This window comes from Physeter macrocephalus, chromosome 2 (assembly GCF_002837175.3).
Source record: "Physeter macrocephalus isolate SW-GA chromosome 2, ASM283717v5, whole genome shotgun sequence".
NCBI lineage: Eukaryota > Metazoa > Chordata > Mammalia > Artiodactyla > Physeteridae > Physeter > Physeter macrocephalus.
The window spans coordinates 39077694-39099586 of record NC_041215.1 but is presented as its reverse complement, the minus strand read 5'-3'; the positions used below and the strand labels follow the sequence as shown (position 1 = coordinate 39099586).

The 21893-nt window shown below is 42.0% G+C and overlaps 1 protein-coding gene across 1 annotated transcript in view; it reads left to right on the top strand.

The window, feature by feature from the left end:
- The first annotated feature begins 10984 nt into the window (after positions 1-10984).
- The window catches only part of HERC2 (HECT and RLD domain containing E3 ubiquitin protein ligase 2), a 234930-nt gene continuing 224021 nt past the window's right edge, over positions 10985-21893 (top strand). The window contains exons 1-2 of the mRNA XM_024117104.3: positions 10985-11149; positions 11528-11630. Coding sequence (XP_023972872.1) covers positions 11559-11630 — 72 coding nt within the window. The 5' untranslated portion in view covers positions 10985-11149; positions 11528-11558. The remainder of the gene's footprint in view (positions 11150-11527; positions 11631-21893) is intronic.

The window sequence follows — 21893 nt, the reverse complement described above, 5'->3', positions numbered from 1 at the left end:
TGATGATGATGGTGATGATGATGGTGATGATGATGGTGATGATGATGGTGATGATGATGGTGATGATGATGGTGATGATGATGGTGATGATGATGGTGATGATGGTGATGGTGATGGTGATGATTATGGTGATGGTGATGATGATGATGCTGGTGATGGTGATGATGATGGTGATGGTGATGATGATGATGGTGATGATGGTGATGGTGATGATGATGGTGATGATGATGATGGTGATGATGATGGTGGCTAACATAAATTAAGACCTCACTGGGTACCGTTCTAGGCACATTGCATCAATTATCTCAATCCTCAAAGTAACGCTATGAGGTGAATACTTTTATTATCCTCATTTTAAAATGAGACAAAATAACTCACCGAAAGTCACATAGCTAGTAAGTGGCAGAAACAAGATTTGACACAAGACTGCCCTTCCTCTTAATCATTGTAAACCTGACCAATCAGAGAGGTGAAGAAATTGTAATAGACATTTACAAGTGCCTACCCAACTCATGCATCTTATCTGAAAATACATCTAACCTATAGCTTCTGCTGAAGCACTGGGTCTAAGTAGGTGTTTTGTACCACATGACTCTCCTCTTGACTCTGATGATTGACCCAAGGGTGGACACCTGCCTCAAGAGAGAGGGACCCCCTCCATGGCCTGGGAATAATCAAGGAGGTATCCTCTCTTGGACATTGGAAGTTGGGGTGTGGGTCAGACAGATGGTGGGGGTCTTTGAGCTATGTATAAACAGATGAAAGCCAGACAAATTTCTGAGGAAAGATCTTTCCAAGTAGAGAGAACAGCGAGTGCAAAGGCCCTGGGACAGAAACATGTTTGGCATGTTGAAGAAGTAGCAAGAAGACCTCTGTGCTTGGAGTGAAGTGGGTGAAGAAGAAAGTGGAAGGAAGAAAGGACAAAGGAGTCAGGAGTAAATCAGGTATAGCCTGTAGGCATGCTACTGACCTCGGATTTTAGTAGAAGTATGATGAGAAGCCATTAGAGGGTTTTGGTCAAGGAGAGGTAATCTGAAGCATATTTGAAAAGCATAATATGGTTGCTGGGTGGAGAACGGATGATAGGGGCACAAAAATGGAAGCTGGGGGAGCAGTTAGGAAGCTCTTGTGTAGGTCCAGGTGAGAGACATAGGCGTTTTGGATCACATTATTGTGGAGGTGATGGGAAGTGATCTAATTCAAGATAGAGCCAATGGGATTTATTCTTGGAGTGGATGTTGGACATGAGAGGAGATATGGATGATTCCAAAGGTTTGTTGCCAACAAATTTTGGCTCCCTGTGCACCGATGCTGAATAGAAATACGGAGACAGAGATTTAGAGGATAAGAAATAGAGGCTTTTTATTTTCTTTGCCAGGCAAAGGGAAGACACAGCAGGCTAGCACCTCAAGAACTGTGCCCTCCTCCTCTGGGAATCGGAGAAGATTTTATACACAGGGCTTGCAGTCCCGGATATATTATAAGGATCAAAGTAGTGAAGGTCTTGCATTCTTTTTTTCCCTTGCATTACTTCAAAACAGTCATAGCTGGCGTCAGGCAGCCCGGTAATTGGGGTCTGGCAGCCTGGTAATTGGGTCCGTTTGTCTCTGGTTTATGGGCCGGCGACCTTCTTTCTGAAACGCAAAAGCTACAGGGCAGGGATTTGTTACAAGGGGACATAGGGAATGTACTCGCGTGCCAGGATGTAATAAGGTTAGGGAGTGACAGGCACAGGATGTAACTCACACAGAGTCAGGGGTGATAGGTGCAGAATGTAATTTACATAGCGTCAGGGAGTGAGGTTAGCTTTGTGAAGTACAAATCTAGTTACAGACACTACAGATAAGTGACAGTTAAAATAAAACTAGGAGTGATTAACTCTTTCAGGCCAGGTTATGTTTCTTCTCTAGCCTGTTCACTGTGCCCTTTATTTTCCTTGTTCTCAGGAGAGGGGAAAAAACTCCCTTGACTTCTATTTTTATTGCAACAAGTTTTGGCCTGAGCACCTGGGTGAAAGGTAGTCTGTTTACTGAGAAGAGTAGGGGGTGGAGAGGTGAGACCCTACATGCACTTTTGAGCATGTTAAATTTGAGATACATATTGTTCTTCCAAATGGGTCATTGGATGTAGGACTGTGAAATTTAGAACTGGAGATCTATACATCTTATTCCTTTAATTCTGAGGTACACATTTTCCATGTATTAATATCTCTGAAATCAGGATGCATCCTGTTATCAATGGCTGTCAGACAAGTGGAAGTTGTGACTCAGTTATGACATCTTCTCTGACACCTTTTAGTAAGATTAAGAAAATAATGGCATCAACACATCTTAGATTTAATGAAAGATGTCAAACCGGGGAGTTATTAGCACATTGAAAGCCACAGGATTAGATGACACCACCCAGGGAGTAACTGTTGGTAAAGAAGAGAGCTGAGGGACTTCCCTGGTGGTCCAGTGGTTAGGACTCTGTGCTTCCACTGCAGGTATATCTCCAAATGACTTTTAAATGGAGATTGTCAAAACTATCCAGTCCAGGACTCTGCATTTATATTTGATCTCTTAAATCACTTAAGTATCTCTTAATTCTCTTTTTATCCAATTCAGACCCTTTCTTTACACCACTGACTTGTTGATGAGACTAGGTCAAATATTCTCTTGTGATGATTTCAGCTTGTTCCTCTGATTCCTATGTTTCTTATAACTCAAAAGTTATAAGAGGCTATGGGGCTTCTCTTGTGGTCCAGTGGTTAAGACTCCACGCTCCCAATGCAGGCAGCCCAGGTTCAATCCCTGGTCAGGGAACTAGATCCTGCATGCCGCAGCTAACAGCCTGCATGACACAAAACTAAGACCCAGCAGAGCCAAATAAATAAATAAAAATAAATAAATGAAATTAAAAGTTATAAGAGCCTAAAGACTTGATAGATTTAATGAAGACATTAAAAACAACTAGAATGTATCATGGGTAACATTGTGTATTTCATATTGCATCAGAAGACTCAAAATATCTAGTTGACCTTTCATAAGTGTTACTAACAGTGGCCACTCGATTAGGATGATGTCAGTGAGGACAATTGAGGTTTTCCCCCTGTGACTAGAAGGCCATTTGGGTAGTGTTGCTGTAGGAATGCCCAATTCCCCACCAATCATTTACCCAATGGTTTTAGTGTGAGCTACCTGAGTCAATATTATTAGGATTTGAAAACAATGCTTCCCTAATTATGTCATTCCTTCTACACTTATTATCTGGCTTCTTCTGAAAAATATATCATCAGAATAGGTGAAGATATGTTGCAGAAATAACTCTTGAATCCCTAACTAAACTAAAAAAAACAAACCCACAAAAGTTTGTTTCTTGGTCAAGCTACATGTCAAATATGGGTTGACAGTGGGACCACTGCTCTCACAATCACTTAGGGACTCAGGTTGATGAAGGCTTAAATTCAGCACCTGCTCCTACAATTGTCATGCAGAAGAAGAGAATGCTAGAGGGTCTCACATCAGCAACTTAATGTTCCAGCTCAGAAGTGATGCACCCCTCTTCTACCCATGAACCACTGACATGACACTACCTCACTTCAAGGGGAAATACAATCGTCCATACACCTGGAAGGGAAGAGGAACTCTTTCGAGTGCTATTGCTGGTTATTGAGTAGTTACAGATTGCCTGACACCTCACATACATTGTCTCTGACTGGCTAAACATTCCAAGAGGTAGGCAGTAATACCCCCATACCATAGAAAAAGAAACTGAGGTTAAACAATTTCCACAAGGTCACAAAGAAGGTAGCTAACTCAGAATTCAGATCTCTCTGACTCTACAGCACATGGAGGAATATTTTGGTGGGATAAAAGTATCTTTTCTTTTTCTTCTCTGTCTTTTCCTTGGGGATAAGTTTTGGAGTTTGGGGTCTCCTTCAGCTCTGAATAGCTAACTGGAGCTAGAGTGAGGCCAAGGGGAATGATGATGCTGGTGATGGTGATGATGATGGTGATGGTGATGATGATGATGATGGTGATGGTGATGATGATGGTGATGATGGTGGTGATGATGATGGTGGTGATGATGATGATGGTGATGATGATGGTGGCTAACATAAATTAAGACCTCACTGGGTACCGTTCTAGGCACATTGCATCAATTATCTCAATCCTCAAAGTAACGCTATGAGGTGAATACTTTTATTATCCTCATTTTAAAATGAGACAAAATAACTCACCGAAAGTCACATAGCTAGTAAGTGGCAGAAACAAGATTTGACACAAGACTGCCCTTCCTCTTAATCATTGTAAACCTGACCAATCAGAGAGGTGAAGAAATTGTAATAGACATTTACAAGTGCCTACCCAACTCATGCATCTTATCTGAAAATACATCTAACCTATAGCTTCTGCTGAAGCACTGGGTCTAAGTAGGTGTTTTGTACCACATGACTCTCCTCTTGACTCTGATGATTGACCCAAGGGTGGACACCTGCCTCAAGAGAGAGGGACCCCCTCCATGGCCTGGGAATAATCAAGGAGGTATCCTCTCTTGGACATTGGAAGTTGGGGTGTGGGTCAGACAGATGGTGGGGGTCTTTGAGCTATGTATAAACAGATGAAAGCCAGACAAATTTCTGAGGAAAGATCTTTCCAAGTAGAGAGAACAGCGAGTGCAAAGGCCCTGGGACAGAAACATGTTTGGCATGTTGAAGAAGTAGCAAGAAGACCTCTGTGCTTGGAGTGAAGTGGGTGAAGAAGAAAGTGGAAGGAAGAAAGGACAAAGGAGTCAGGAGTAAATCAGGTATAGCCTGTAGGCATGCTACTGACCTCGGATTTTAGTAGAAGTATGATGAGAAGCCATTAGAGGGTTTTGGTCAAGGAGAGGTAATCTGAAGCATATTTGAAAAGCATAATATGGTTGCTGGGTGGAGAACGGATGATAGGGGCACAAAAATGGAAGCTGGGGGAGCAGTTAGGAAGCTCTTGTGTAGGTCCAGGTGAGAGACATAGGCGTTTTGGATCACATTATTGTGGAGGTGATGGGAAGTGATCTAATTCAAGATAGAGCCAATGGGATTTATTCTTGGAGTGGATGTTGGACATGAGAGGAGATATGGATGATTCCAAAGGTTTGTTGCCAACAAATTTTGGCTCCCTGTGCACCGATGCTGAATAGAAATACGGAGACAGAGATTTAGAGGATAAGAAATAGAGGCTTTTTATTTTCTTTGCCAGGCAAAGGGAAGACACAGCAGGCTAGCACCTCAAGAACTGTGCCCTCCTCCTCTGGGAATCGGAGAAGATTTTATACACAGGGCTTGCAGTCCCGGATATATTATAAGGATCAAAGTAGTGAAGGTCTTGCATTCTTTTTTTCCCTTGCATTACTTCAAAACAGTCATAGCTGGCGTCAGGCAGCCCGGTAATTGGGGTCTGGGAGCCTGGTAATTGGGTCCGTTTGTCTCTGGTTTATGGGCCGGCGACCTTCTTTCTGAAACGCAAAAGCTACAGGGCAGGGATTTGTTACAAGGGGACATAGGGAATGTACTCGCGCGCCAGGATGTAATAAGGTTAGGGAGTGACAGGCACAGGATGTAACTCACACAGAGTCAGGGGTGATAGGTGCAGAATGTAATTTACATAGCGTCAGGGAGTGAGGTTAGCTTTGTGAAGTACAAATCTAGTTACAGACACTACAGATAAGTGACAGTTAAAATAAAACTAGGAGTGATTAACTCTTTCAGGCCAGGTTATGTTTCTTCTCTAGCCTGTTCACTGTGCCCTTTATTTTCCTTGTTCTCAGGAGAGGGGAAAAAACTCCCTTGACTTCTATTTTTATTGCAACAAGTTTTGGCCTGAGCACCTGGGTGAAAGGTAGTCTGTTTACTGAGAAGAGTAGGGGGTGGAGAGGTGAGACCCTACATGCACTTTTGAGCATGTTAAATTTGAGATACATATTGTTCTTCCAAATGGGTCATTGGATGTAGGACTGTGAAATTTAGAACTGGAGATCTATACATCTTATTCCTTTAATTCTGAGGTACACATTTTCCATGTATTAATATCTCTGAAATCAGGATGCATCCTGTTATCAATGGCTGTCAGACAAGTGGAAGTTGTGACTCAGTTATGACATCTTCTCTGACACCTTTTAGTAAGATTAAGAAAATAATGGCATCAACACATCTTAGATTTAATGAAAGATGTCAAACCGGGGAGTTATTAGCACATTGAAAGCCACAGGATTAGATGACACCACCCAGGGAGTAACTGTTGGTAAAGAAGAGAGCTGAGGGACTTCCCTGGTGGTCCAGTGGTTAGGACTCTGTGCTTCCACTGCAGGGTGCACGGGTTTGCTCCCTGGTTGGGGAACTAAAGATCCTGCATGCCCCATGGTGAGGCCAAAAAATTAAAAAAAGTAAAATAAAATAAAATAAAAAAAGAAGAGAGCCGAGGAATAAGGTTGGGTCATTCCAATAAAGAAAGGTCAGGAAAATGAGGAGACTGGTGAAGAATTTCCAGTCATGTAGGAAGAAACCTGGGAAAATGTGAAGAAAAGCTTTCAATAATGAAGATGGGAACAGCTGTGAACTTACTACTGGGAGCTCACATATGGTGAGGACCCATGACTGACATGAGATTTGGCCAAGTGAACGTCATTGGTAACCTCTCCTAGAGTGTTCTGGTGAAGTGGTGGAAACAAAGCCTGACTGGTGTGGTTCAAAGGAGAGTGGGATGGAGAAGTAAAGGTAGAAAGTAGAGACCACTTGAAAAAAAATTTGCTGTGAAAAAAGAGAGAAATGAGGTAGCTACTGAAGAGATATGTGGAGCTCAAAGGAGGGTCTTTAAAGCTAAGATCCTTGGCATATTTATAAGCTGATCAATCAGATGCAGCAGAGAGAGGAAGATGGAGGGGAAGTGAGGCAAGGACTAATACCTGAGTGGAGTCACTGATAGGTGAGGGGGTGGATCCAGAGCCCTAGCAGGGGGATTGTCTACCTATTAGATATGGGAAGATTTATCCACAATAACAGAGGCAAGAAAGAAGCTACAGAAAGAAATTATGATGGTAATTTTCATGGTGAGAAGTTTTATCAGTTAGGGTGCTTCTGGCTGCAATAACATCTGGTTGTTAATTTTTTCTACCCTTAGTAAGTCTTAGGGTGAATGGGCTCAAGATTGGGTGAGTGGTGCATGTACATCTTCCAGGATCTCCTTCCATCCCTCCGCTCTGCTGCTCCACAGCTGGCTGGCTTTTCATTCTCAGGCCTGTTATATCCTGAGTACCAGAGAGCTGTGCAGCACCAGGGGAATGGAAAAAATATTGAGTAGATACTCAAGTGTGTACCTCAGGAGTTCAGCCACATTTCCAGTGAGTGGAGTAGACTAACCCAGTGTTGAGGTCTGCCAGGCAAGTACAACAGAGGGAGAGAGGAACAACTGATTAGAGATTATGGGCAAGTGATCAAAGAGTCAGAGGCTCACAATTGTGATCTTCAAGGTGATTTGGTGAATGGAACTGATCATGGTGGTTAGTGGCTCAGGTGGAGCAGGAATTAAGATGGTTAAAAGTGAGGCCCTGAGGAACTGAAATTTAGGGAACTGGGGGGTGACACGTGTTCTTCAGTGAACATGAGAAGTGATGAAAAGGAGTATGGATTATTGGAATCAGGAGCAGAGGTTGGTATAGTCAAATAGCAGTGTTTCAAAGAAGTTTGGCTTTTTGTCTTCTTTTGCTTTGTTTTCTTAAGTGAAGCAGGAGGAAAAATGGTTTAAAAGTGGCAGGGAATGATATTGCATCTTCATGCCCTAAGATGTACAGATGTGGGAGAATAAAAAGTGACTGTTTTCCACAGGGAACAACAAGTTTTTCATTAGAACAGTAACATGATGGGAATATTAAAAAATCAATTGAAGATGTTGCTGAAGATAGTCTGTAAGTTCCACAGGGTTTAGGGGTAGAGGTAGAAGGGTAGAGGTAGGGGTAGAGGTGGGGGAAATAGATGAGAAGTAGGAACCTAAATAAGATTAGGGATAAACAAAGCTTTAGATTTATTTGTTGTTGTTGTTGCCTGTGCTTTTGATGTCATATTTAAGAAATCATTGCTAAATCCAATGTCATGAAGCTGAAGATTTCCCCCCATGTGTTCTTCTAAGAGTTTTACACTTTTAGTTCTTACTTTTAGGTTTGATCAATTTTGAGTTAATTTTTACGTATGGTGTAAGGTAAGGGTCCAACTTCATTCTTTTGCATGTGGATATCCAGTTTTCCCAGAACCATTTATTGAAAAGGCTGTCCTTTCACCATTGAATGGTCTTGTCAGAAATCAATTGACCAGATATGTGAATGTTTATTCTGGGTTCTGTATTCTATTCCATTGATTTATATGTTTATCCTTTTGGAAGTATCACACTGTTTTGTTTACTATAGTCTTGTAGTAAGTTTTTGTACCGGGAAGTGTGAGTCCTCCAACCTTGTTCTTTTGCAAGACTGTTTTGGCTTGCATGTAGGTTTTCATAAGTGTCCATTATCAGGTTGAGGAGTTCTCCCCCCTTTCTAGTTTGCTGAAAGTGTTTATAATGAGATGTTGGATCTTCTCAAAAGCATTGTTTGGTATCTACTGAGATGCTTTGAATGTTAAATCAATCTTGAATTCTTGGGATAAACTCCACTTGGTTATGATGTATTATTCTTTCTATATGGTGATGGAAACTATTTGCAAAAAGTTGGCTAAAATTTTTTGCATCTATGTTTGTAGGGGATATTGGTCTTAAGTTTCCTTGTAATGTCTTTTTCTGGTTTTGTTAACAGGGTAATGCTGGGCTTATAGAATGAAAATGTTCACTCCTCTTCAATTTTCTGGAAGAGTTTGTATAGAATTTGTGTTACTTCTTTATTAAATATTTGGTAGAACCAGAATCCACCAATGAAACAATCTGGGCCTGGAGATTTCTTTTTTGGAAGGTTTTTAACTGTGAATTTAATTTCTTTAATAGGTATAGCCCTGTTCAGGTTATCTATTTCTTTTTGAGTGAGTTTGGCAGTGTACGACTTTCATGGAATTAGCTCATTTCATATAAATTGCCAAATCTGTATGTATAGAGTTGTTTCTAGGACAGGTACCCCCAGCTTTTCAAAAGTTCGCTTTATGCCATGTTGCTTCTATGAAAAGACCTGCATTACTACCTGTTTTTGCTAACCAAAAGAAATCCCAAAGAGAATTTTCCCTTTTATGAAAAAAGGCAAAAAGTGAAAATAGCATTCAGCATTTGTTTTGCTGTGAGCTGTTATAGAGGTACCTGCACCCCAAGCAGCAAGTGGCACCACCAAGCTCCTTCCCTGGGAACTACACTCAGCATCTCATCATCAAGCCACCATAGCTTCGAATTGTGTCTGGAGTATCTGAGCTTTATCGCAATTTACTTCGTGCATCCCTTGGCAAGATGTGCCCTTTCTTTGCTTTACAACATTTGCATTCCGAAAGGTCGCATAGGAACTCTCTTTTGGATAGTTGGGGAAACCTGTATTCCCTTACTGTCCTTTTGAGGTCTTTAGTGATAAATTTTCTTGCATTCCAGATATTGGTAACTTGTGTGTTTTCCCTCTTTTTGGAGGTCTTATCATAGCTTATAATCTTTTCAAATGACTGGCTTTTATTTTAGTTTCATTGACTTTTCTCTATAGTTTTTCTGTTTTCAATTTCATTTATTTCTGCTCCTCTATTATTGTTTTGGGTGTGTGTTGCTCTTCTTGTTTTGGGTGTGTGTTGCTCTTCTTTTCCTAGTTTCTTAAAATGTAAGCTTAGCACAGGGAACTCTACTCAATACTCTGTAATGGTCTATATGGGAAAAGAATCTAAAAAAAGACTGGATATCTGTATACGTATAACCGATTCACTTTGCTGTTCACCTGAAACTAACACAACATTGTATTGATCAATAAATCAACTACACTCCAAAAAATTAAAAAAAATAAAGTTAAGTCTAGAAATCAGGAAAATAAAGAATGGGAAAACAACAAAAATGTAAGCTTAGATTGTTGATTTGGGGTCTTTATCATTTTCTAAGATAAGCATGTTAGTGTTATAAATTTCACTTTAATCAGTATTTTAGTTGAGTCCCACAAATTTTGATGTTGCATTTTAATTTTGTTCAATTTAAAATAGTTCTTTTCCTTTGAGATTTCTTCTTTGACCCATGGACTATCTAGAAATGTATTGTTTAACTTCCAAGTGTTTGGAGATTGTCCTGTATCTCTTAATGATTTGTACTTAATTCTATTATGATCAGAGAACATACTTTGTATGACTTTGTTTTAAATTTCTTAAGCATTGTTTTCTGGCTACTGGTTCAGTGGAACTAAAAGCTCTCATTTCCTTCTCTGATCCCCCTGCTACCAGCTGCTCCATGGATTCTGCGCAAGGTTTTAGTTGCATTCAGTGGGACAGGCAGGAAGAGGCTCTTGCAGACCCCATCCCGCCTCACCTTCAGCCCTAGCGCCGCCCAAGCCGAACCACCCTGCATCACCACGCTGTCTCCCCACCGGCTGGCTTTCTGAGAGCGCTGAGAGAAGTCCGGTTCAGGAGCGTGTGCGTGCGTGCGTGCGGCGGAAATCCCGCCTCTCGGCGTCTTCGGTTGGCCTTGACCGCAAGGGGGTGAGCTCAAGGAGGAAGAGTAGCCGGATTGAAGGAAACTTGGAGAGTCGGCAGAAGGGGCGGGGATGCTCCTCTTCCCCATTGGCTGGGCCTGCGGAGACGCCTCGATGCGATTGGCTGGGCAGCGGGGGCCGTAGCCCCGCGTCGGCCCGCCCCTCCGGCCTCCGGAGGCGCCGGGATTGCAGGCCCCGGGATCGGGAGCGCCGGCGGAGCCCGTGGCTCTTGGGACTGTGTCCGCACGCTCCGGAGCCAGGCAGCCGGGCCTCTGCCGTCCGGTCTTCGTCCTCGGGGGGCGGCGAGGGCGGCCGGCCGCTGGGGAGGTGCGGGCCGGGGCCGGGCCAAACCGGGGCACGCGGGCGTTGGCGCAGCCGCCGGACCGGGGCCTGCACGGACCGCCCGCGGCGCGCGTCTCGGGCTGTCTTTTCATTTCCAAGTGATTATTGTTTTGGATTTTTCTGCAGACGTGAATTTTGGTTAATTTATTTCATGCACCAGTTCTGGCCTGAGGTAAAGCGGAGGATGCGTGCTGGTGTCATTTGTCGTTGAGATGTGGGCTTCTTGCAGTCTGTGTGTTTACCTTTTGGATTTAAGGGAAGGGGATGACATTGTGATTTGGTCTTGTAACCGTCCATTCCCAAGGTCTCGCCGACGTGGTACAGAACCGGGCGAATCCCATGTGTGACTCTTACCTGGACTGGAAGTCCTGGCTTTTTCCTTTCTCGCCCCATCTTTCTCTTTCCCTCTCTCCTCCTCTCACTCGCCTCCTCCAGAGCTTCTCCTCTCCCTCCTTCCTGGTCTCTCTTTTTGCCGCATTAAACCTTGCGGTAGGGTCTTTGTAAAATTCTGAAAAGGTTTAGGTCTTCAGCGTTTCTGTTTTACTTGCAGGTTTGACGACTGGGAGGAAACCGGGGGAAAGATGCCTTCTGATTCTTTCTGTTTGGCTGCTCAGGCTCGACTTGACTCCAAATGGTTGAAAACAGATATACAGGTGGGGTTTTGACATTCCTTTTTCCTGGTGTTTTCCTGCCTACATAGTTAAATTTCTGGTGAACCCTTTCTTTAGGATATGTAAGGGCATACAGATCAGATCTTGCCATATTAGAGAAGCAGGTTTGTTTTCTATAACTTTAAATGTACCTTTTATTGTGTCAATTTTTATTGCTGTTTTTATAGTGTGTGGCTACATTTTAATTAGTTATTTATAAGTGCAAGAAACGAGATAGTTGTGCAAACATTTTTTGTTACTATTTTTTAAGAGGTCTGTATCATTCTTAGCCATATCTTGGTGACTGTTTAGTGATACATTTTGAGATGTTCAGTTAATTATGTGGGGAAGAAGTGACATACAGTCATTTATTATGTCCTGCAGAAACTCACTCATTTTTATGGGATTCTGTGTTTGTGTTTCTGGAGAGACAAGGGTTCAGTTGAGCTGTTTGTTTTGTATTCTCACTGGTCTTATTAAGAGGAGTGCTTGGATTTTCACGTCAAGAACATGTGGAAACAAAATGTTAGCCTTAGACGCTCTAATATTTTGTTTTAAGGTAATTTCATGCTTGTCCAGAAATTGTCAAATAAATAACGATGATGTTTCTGTAGTCTTTTCTTTATCCTAAGTTAGTTTTGTTTGCAAATGGAAAAACTGTGTTTGTAACTCCCTGTTGCCCTCAGAAAGAAATGGCGGAAATATTTTGTAGTGTATATGTGTTTTTTCCCTCTTCCCTGAGGTTAACCATTTTAAGTATTTCTCAAGTAATCTTAACCTTGTTTAAATACAGTCTTACCTACTGCGTGACGCAAGTCATGTGTTCTGTAAGCAGTTGATCTTAGATACTTGTAGTGAAGCATTATTGCCCTTCTTACATTTTTTTTTTTAAGTGTGGAGTCCCAGTTGGTTTCAGAGCCAAGTGTTAAGAACTATGTTGTGGGTGATGGGATTGTTATTGATGGTGTAATGTTAGATTAAAAAAAACAAGAAGAATTGGGTTAAGAATTGGCATAGTAGTGACTTTTAAAAAAAATTTAAACATAACCTTTTATTTATCAATTTCTGTTTTCCTTTGACCTTTTTTTTTAAAGCAGAGGTGGGGGAAGTGAGAGATGAATAATTTCTTATTTACAAAATCTTGAGATTCAGGCAAACTGATTTGAAAAATTGTTTTTATTTATTTAAAAAAATTTAAAAGAAAATGTATTTATTTTATTTATTTTGGCTGGGCTGGGTCTTAGTTGCTGCACTCGGGATCTTTAGTTGAGACGTGTGGACTTCTTAGTTGCGGCATGCATGTGGGATCTAGTTCCCTGACCAGGGATTGAACCCCAGCCCCCTGCATTGGGAGCGCAGAGTCTTACCGACTGGACCACCAGGGAAGTCCCAAGAATTGTTTTTGTATTAGTGTTTATTTTACAAAACTTTTTGAAGTAAAGAACTTTACCTAATGAAGTTTTTTTCCCTTAGTAATTATAATTGAATAATTGCTAAATATGTGTTTTAGCATCTTGATCTAAAACCGGTTTAATGCTGAGTTGAGTGCCTACAATGAGTCAGGCAGATATACATAAAAAGAAACACCACTTATGCCTTAGAGTGATTACCATTTTGCCTTTGGTTTATTTAGTGTAATATACAGTGCTTGGCCCTTCTTAGACATTTGAGTACTATTCAGAAGTCTTCCAAACTCCTAGGAATAAGTGAAGAGACCTAGGTCCTAGGAATAAGTGAAGAGACCTAGGTTTTGGATAGAGGAAAAATGTAGTATGGGTATTGAAGCTGTGAGATAAATGAAAATAGTGTGAAAAAAGTGATTGGTGACCTTGGTTTTATACAATTTCTCCAGCATTGCTTATTAAATGTGAGGAATGAATGTTGTTGTTTTACCCTAAGGAATAACTTAGACATGGTTTACTCTTTGGAATCTTTCCTGAAAACACATATTGTGGATGCCAGCCTTATGCTGACAGGTTTTACACTTATCTTGTTGGGGATGTCTCTCCCACCTGGAGTGGAAAGGCTTTTGTATTGGGAGCAGGATTGACACCTGGGTAATGAATAATATGTGGGGTAGAAACATGTTTCTTAGCTGTAAGAGTTAGCTAATCTATTTTTCTATGGCTGTTTTTATTTGAAATGCCTGTGAAGTTTTCAGTGACTTTAGAAAGGAAAATTTTTTGGAGACTGTGAAAAGTTTTAATATGTGTCTATTATAGAGAATATAGACACTAATCCTAGACTTTCTTGATCAGAGACATTTAGATCCCTCAGGCCTGGGACTTTGTAACCAGCTGCCTCTAATGGAATACCCATTATATGGCAGGCATATATCTGGTTTTTACATATATAATGCTTTTTACTTCTTCAGTACTCTTTTCTGGTTGTGTGGAGTTCCTTGAATCGCCATCTTCCTTCACAACTCTCTTGAGGAGGCAAAAATACAGAACTAAGAAGTGTTAGCTACATAATCACTACCATTACCATGTTTTTATTTACAATAAAAGTCCTTCTGTCTGATGTGATTGGTAGTTTTTTTGGTGAACCAAAAAGTCAATTAAGCTAAAGAACTATAAAAATAGTACATAATACCTTAAAAACTTTTTATTCTTAAAATATACATGCATATTTATTTCCTACTCTTTTTTTTTTTTTTTTTTTTTTCCCTTTTTGGCTGTGCCGTATGGCATGTGGGATCTTAGTTCACTGACCAGGGATCGAACCCGTGCCCCCTGCAGTGGAAGCGCAGAGTCTTAACCACTGGACCACCGGGGAAGTCCCTTGCTAGTCTTGATGTAAGGTTAAGGGTGTGTCTTTGAGCATGGGTCCACGAATGGCGTTATCCTGTTCTTTCTTGAATAAGCTGTACTCAGATCGATCTACAGTTTCTATTTTTGGGTTCTTTGAAGTGGAACATGAAATTAGATATGTATGAAGCAATTTTTAAAACTTTTTATTTTGAAATAATAATAGACCCACAGGAAGTTGCAAAGAAAGTAGAGAGGTCACGGTATACTCTTCTCCCAGACTCCCCCAGTGGTACAATCTTAGGTAACTATAGTATAATATTAAACCCAGGAAATTGACATTGGTACAATGTGTGCATAGTTCTATGCTATTTTAGCGCAGAGTCTTAACCACTGGACCACCGGGGAAGTCCCTTGCTAGTCTTGATGTAAGGTTAAGGGTGTGTCTTTGAGCATGGGTCCACGAATGGCGTTATCCTGTTCTTTCTTGAATAAGCTGTACTCAGATCGATCTACAGTTTCTATTTTTGGGTTCTTTGAAGTGGAACATGAAATTAGATATGTATGAAGCAATTTTTAAAACTTTTTATTTTGAAATAATAATAGACCCACAGGAAGTTGCAAAGAAAGTAGAGAGGTCACGGTATACTCTTCTCCCAGACTCCCCCAGTGGTACAATCTTAGGTAACTATAGTATAATATTAAACCCAGGAAATTGACATTGGTACAATGTGTGCATAGTTCTATGCTATTTTATCATATGTGTTTATTCATGTAACCACCACCACAATTAAGATCCATAAGTGTTCCATCACCACAGAGATCTCCCTTCTGCTGTCCCTCTATAGTCACACTCAACTTCCTCTACCATCTTTGACCCCTGGCAATCACTAATCTGTTCTCCATCTCTATAATTTTGTCATTTTGAGAGTGTCGTATGGTATGTGACCTTTTGAAACTGGCTTTGTTCACTCCGTATAATGCCTTTGAGGCCCATCAAAGTTGTTGAGTATATCAATAATGCAACTCAGATTGAATTTTTCTTTTCTTCTAGTCAATTTAAAATGATTCAGCATGAAAGTTAGCTTTTAAACTTAAAGTTATTAAATGTATATATTGTCACTTTACGCTTAGAAATATCAGTAGATTAAAAAAATGTAAACATGAACATCTTGGTAAATTCAAATCTCAGGTTTTCCAGTTGACAGATGATACATAGAAATAAAAGGATGTTGCACATACAGGTAACTTAATTGATTTTCATAATGACTTCTTGTGATTACTTTCATGTCTTGAATAGGTAGTATTGCTCAATTTTTTATTCATGATTTTGGTTGTTTTTATCTTTTCTGTACTTTGGACCTGTCTTGTCAGGGGTTTATATATTTTGTTAGTCTTTTTTTTTTTTTTTTTTTTTTTTTTTTTTTTTTTTTTTTTTTTTCGCCACCAGGGAAGCCCTGTTAGTCTTTTTTAAAGTACTAACTTTTAGCTTTGGTTCTTGGAAAAGACTAATAATAGTTATAAAGGAAAGAAAATGAGTTTATCATCAGACTTGACAACAAGGCCTTATGCAGAAGAAAGCTGAGTAACATATTCATGGCACCCAAGAAAAGAAAATGTGAGCCAAGGATTTTATGTTCTAGCAAAACTGACTTTTCAGGTAAAAAGGACACAAGCTTATCTATGAGCAGGAACTCAGAAAATATTGTTTCCATGAGCCCTTCCTGAGGAATTGAGTAGAGAAAGATCTTTAGATGACTGAATGACTGTACATTGACATGAAGACTGGTGGTGGGCATTAAACCTGTAGTTATGGGTAGAACCCAGAGTGAGGTTTTTTTTTTTTTTTTTGCGGTACGCGGGCCTCTCACTGTTGCGGCCCCTCCCGTTGCGGAGCACAGGCTCCGGACGCGCAGGCTCAGCGGCCATGGCTCACGGGCCCAGCCGCTCCGCGGCATGTGGGATCCTCCCGGACCGGGGCACGAACCCGTGTCCCCTGCATTGGCAGGCGGACTCTCAGCCACTGCGCCACCAGGGAAGCCCCCAGAGTGAGTTCTAAAAGGGAGAGAGCATAGCATGTAACAACTGTATGCTTAGACATGTTGGATTATAGTAGAACTGTTTTGCAGTGTCTAATTTAGTAATCCTATGCATTGACGTTTTCACTTTAGATCTTGTATTTTTCATCTTTAGAGATTCCATTCCAGTCCTTTTTGTATCTTCCATTTCACTGTCAGGATGTTCATATTTTCCTCTCTTTGAGTACATGGAACATATCTATAATAGAGCTTTTAACATTCTTGTCTGCTAATTCCATCATGTCTGTCATTTCTGTATTTATTTCGATGGACTGAATCTATCATTTCTATTGATTTATTGCTCTGGTTATGGGGCATGTTTGCATGCCTGGTAATTTTTTATTAAATGTTGGACATTATAAACAAATATTATGTTATTCTGTGTTAGATTTTGTTTTATTCTTTTACAGAGCATTAGTTTTGTCTGGCATGCATGTAAGTTACTTGGGATCAATCTGGTCTTTCAAAGATTGATCCTAAGGTTTGTTTGGGCTGATCTAGCACAGCCTTTAATCTTGCGCTAATTTATCTGCCTTATTAAGGCAATGTCCTTCTCAGGACTCTAATGCTTGGTGTGTTGGGAGGTCTTTCTGTTCTGGTTGGTGGAAACACAAGATTTCCCAGACTGTGAATCATGGGGGGGTCTGCCTACTCCTTTTTAGTGCTTCTTTCCCCAGCCTTGGGAGTGTTCTGAACGCACACCCAGATCAGTCCTCAGCCGGAGTCTCAAGGGGTCCCCTCTACCCATCTCCAGAGATCAGTCTCTCTGCAGCCAACTTCCTCTCCTGTATTCTTGTCATTTTGACCTACTTATAGCTGGTCTGTCTCCTCCATTCAGCACGACCTCTGGGCTCTATTTGGGTTCCCCTTTCCTGTGTTGCAGCCTGGAAGCTGCTTCTAGGCATTAAGTTTGGGAAGTTGTAGCCCTTACTTCATTGGTTGCCCTTCTCAGGGATCACAGTTCTGGGCTGTCTGTTGTCCAGTGTTGGAAAACAGCTGTTTGATATATTCTGTCTGGTTTTCTACCAGATAGGTAATTCCTAAAGAAGTTAATTCTTCACAGGTGGGAGCACAGGCCTTCCCAGTCTGCTTTTAATCTCATTTATTGACTTCTTAATTTTAGATATTGTTTTTTTGGGTTTTAGAATTTCCACATTTTTGTTTGAATGCATTTTATTGAGGTATAATTATATTTAGTAAAATGCATCTATTTTAAATGTTTAGTTTGAAGTGTTTTGGCAGTTTGCTTAACTGCCACATTAGGTACTTTTCTGTAGTTTCCAGTTCTTTTCTGAAATTGTTGATGTGATCTTTTAATTGCTTGAACACATTAAACCTTGCGCAGCCTCTTCAGATTCCTCGACTGCATCTCCCTTTCCCTCTGGGTTGATAGCCCGGCGTGCCTGTGGGCTGCCCTTCTACTCTTGGTCTTAGATGTAATGTCACCCAGCAGGGCGCAGTTTAGGGCTTCCCAGCTGCCTACGATGGAGTTGCAGGTGACATCGTCTGGAAGGTGGGGGAGAGCAGGAGCTCGCTTTCCACGGGGTGAACACTCACCGCTTGGTAAGGAGAGATACGGGAACTGGGTATTTTAATTCCCACCCCCCACCCCCTTTTTTTTCCCTCCTTGGACGGGTCTTTGGTTTCTTCTTGGAGACCTTGGCGAAGAGCCCCACATGCCTGGGGAGTGTGCCTGCCACACACCATGGCGTGGGGACCGGTGCAGTAAAACGGGAGTCTGCAAACTTTTCCTGTAAAGGGCCAGATCGTAAATATTTCTGTGGGCCATGTGTGTCCTCTGTAACAGCTGCTCACCTCTGCTGTTGTCATGCGAAAGCAGCTACAGACAGTACATAAAACAAGTACATGTTGTTAGGCTCCAGAAACTTTATGGATACTGAAATTTGAATGTCATAATTTTCATGTGTCATGAAATATTTTCCTTCTCTTGGTTATTTTTCGATCACTGAAAAATGTAAAAGCCACTCTTAGCTTGAGGACCATCTAAAATCAGGTCGTGGGCCATGTTTGGCCCCTGGGCTGGGCCTTAATTTGCTGACCCCTGTAGTAACTTGCTGCATCATTTGCTTCCTATGCTTCCTTGTCCTGCCTCCCCCTCTGCCCTCCCCCTCACTGCCCTGGGCTGGCATCTGCCAGGGAAAGTGTCAGCACTTTAATCCGTTACTCAGGCTTTCCTTTTTAGGGCAAAGTCTGTATTTGTATGTCTGTTTTCTGGATCCACTCTTGATGTGTTTATGCTGTCTTCCATTTTTTTCATTTTTCAGTCATGTGGCCTTATCTTACCCATTTTTATTTTTGTTTGAGTTCTAGGTATTGTCCCTGAAAAATCGTTGTGATCATTTGGGGGCACTGGGTAATGCTTTCCTCCTCCAGAGAGGATCTGTCAAACTAGTAGCGCTAGTGACCCCAGGTTACTTCAGAGCAGTAGGGAACTGTGATGGTTCAAAGCGGGGCTCCTCCTGGTCTGCTTGCACCTCGCCTGTACTTCTGTGTGTGTGTGTGTGTGTGTGTGTGTGTGTGGCCCTTCGGAGCTCTGCTCAAAGCATGGCCTGTTTCCCTCTTCCTCGCAGGCCTCTTTCCTGTGAGGACCATGGCTCTAGCCTCTCAGCAGCTCCTGTGCTTGGTCTCAGCCCTACTCGCAGAATTGGCCGGTGCCTCTAGGGAAGCAGCCTTCGGCTCCCTGGGCTGTCCTCCTCTCCTTGCTGCCTGGATGTCTTCAAACAGATGTACTTTGTGTTTCTTTCTGACCTTTCCAGTTGTTCTGGAAACCTGTTCTTAAAGAATTTTGGAATTGGTATATTGTCCTGTGTTCAGTAGGTGTTTAGAAAGTATTTTTCTGCAAGGCTAAGAAAAAAAGCCAGATATCTTTACTTTAGTCATCTGCAAATATTTGAACAGATCACATTTCAGGCATATTTTAAAAGTAGAAAAAATAAACATTTTCTAACTATAAGTTAATCAAAATGCCATTTATTTCATTTGGCATGTTCTATTTCAGATTATATTGTGTAATTATAAAATTCTGAAGTAGTGATTTTAATAGATACCTTAAGGGTCCGCTTGCCCAATTCTATTTGGCTTTCAAGTATTGGTAGCACCTGTGATGGCTCCCCCAGGCCTCCTTACTGCATGTGTTGGTGCATGTTGTGGTGTTGGTAAGAAGAGAACGAGCTTGAGAGGCCTGTTCCCAAAAACTCTTGACAGCTTCGGTGTTGTGTGATCTTGGTCAGGTAATTGAACTTCTAAGTTTTAGTTACTGACCCTCAAAACTGGGCCTATTACTACCCCCCTTGCTGGCTTCTTTTCAGGATGAAAATGCCTTTATCTGCTATGTCATTTTAGAGGCGTGAGGTAAGAATGTAAGGGCACATTGGAAAAGGGTTCTAAGACTGAATAATGCTAATCAGAGGTATCTGGGTTCTACGTGAAAAAAGTTAAAATTTAAGATCTATGTTGTCACCCATTAGGAACGTTTATGTAAATTACCTACTAATAAAGACAAGCTATTTATAGACTGTTGTACAGATACTCTTAAACTGACAAATTGAGGTGACTTTTACTGCTTGTGCAGGTTATTCTTCCAGTGCCATGATTATTTCCCAGTTTTCCTGGCCTCTTTCTCCTTGGGATCCCGTGCTTCCCTCCCAGTGCCTTGGAATGCTCTCCCAGGGGAGGGCGTCTTCATCTCTGCCTTCTGCAGTCTAGCTCTTTCAAGCCCTGCTCCATGGAAGCCTGCTTTGTTGCCTTAGCGGTGTTCCTCCTTCCTCGAATCCTTTCAGGTGCCCGAACCATTGTAGTTTGGTGGTTACTCGAGTTCACGTCCACAGTTCCTAAGAGGCTTCTACAGCGAGTATCCCTCCAGACACCCAGTGTCTACCTTCCACACAGCTGCCCTACTCTCATCCTTCCCAACATGACCCGAGTGATGAAAGAATGGGTGGTAGTGATAGTTCTTGTTTCCATGTAAACTGGGCTTCTTCCTTGGCTTACTCTTTAATAAATGTTTCGTCCCCAGCCACCCTGGGGTAATCCTAGGGGGCAGTCGGGGCTGGTCCACCCTCCCTCCTTCGGCGTTAGCATCTTCTGCAGGTCTATAGCCCATGCTGTTGACTCCCAGATTTGAACCTCTAGCCCTGAACACTCTGCTAAGATCTGGATTTGTATTTGCGGTATGTGTGTAATGTGTCTGTATGTGTATATGTGTGTACGTGTGTGCACGTGCATGGGGAGAGTATCTCCATGTTTATGTTCAGTAGTTGCTGCAAATCTCAGTGGTTAAAACTGAGCTAATTCCCTCTCATCCGGAGTCTGTTCCGTACCTGGTTTTTCACTTTTCACATCTGCTCTGTCCCGTTTGATCTGAAATGTCTTACATACTCTTCTTTTCCATGTCTTGGCTTAGGCTCTCATCCTGTTTTGGGGAGCTCTTAGCAGAGGCCTCCTAAGTTATTTCCTCTGTTTCTGGTTTCTTCCTCTGTCCTCTCCACTGCCCTGACACTGAGTTATGGCTGGAGGTGTGATCATTTATTCCCTGGCCCCTAGAGGTGGTGTGTAACTGCTGGAGCACAGCACACGTGGGGCTATTTATTCTGGCCACTCTTTGCCTGTGTGGCCTTGCGGGCCAGGACTGAGCCCAGCGGCAGCTCTTAGCTGCCCTCCTCTTACACAGACCAGCAGATGAGCCAGGCCTTTCCATTCCCGCATTAAAACCTCAGGGACCCTGAACGTTTGTGGCTCGCTTTTTAGAAAAGATTTACTTCTCTCTCTGCCAGTTAATACTTTTGCCAGCAGTCATGTTTTGGTCTCAAGTATGTTTATGGCAGTTATCTTGTTAGTGATGTGGACAGATAAAATATGAGTGCTGAGAGCAAGTTGTTGCTTCTGTGAAAACTTAGTTAGATGCCAAATTGGTTTTCTGTTGCTATGTAACAAGTCACTGACCAGAAATTCAGCAGCTTAAAACAACTCCGTTTACTCTCTCCCCCTTTCTGTGTGGGTCAGGTGTCTGGCCATGGCTTAGCTGGGTCTTCTGCTTCGGGATTCACAGGCTGCAGTCATGGTGCTGACCAGTCTGCTTTCTCATCTGGAGTCTCATTGGGGTCCTTGTCGGCAGAATTCAGTTTGTTGGGTGTTGGGTGGGGCTGAGCTGTGGGCTCCTAGGAGACGCCCCCTCCATTGACAGCTCATGGCAGTGGCTGGGAGAATGCTTCTTCTGGATGGCCCCATCCTCTTAAGGGCTTTTACCTGACAGGGCCCTAGGATAATCGTCCTTTTGGTTAACTAGAGATCAACCGATGTGAGACCTTAACTATATATGAGAAATTCCTTCACTTTTGCCACAGAAGGAAACAAAACCTAGTCACAGGTGGAAAGACCCGTGCTGTATTCACAGGTCCTGCCCATACTCAGAGAGAGGA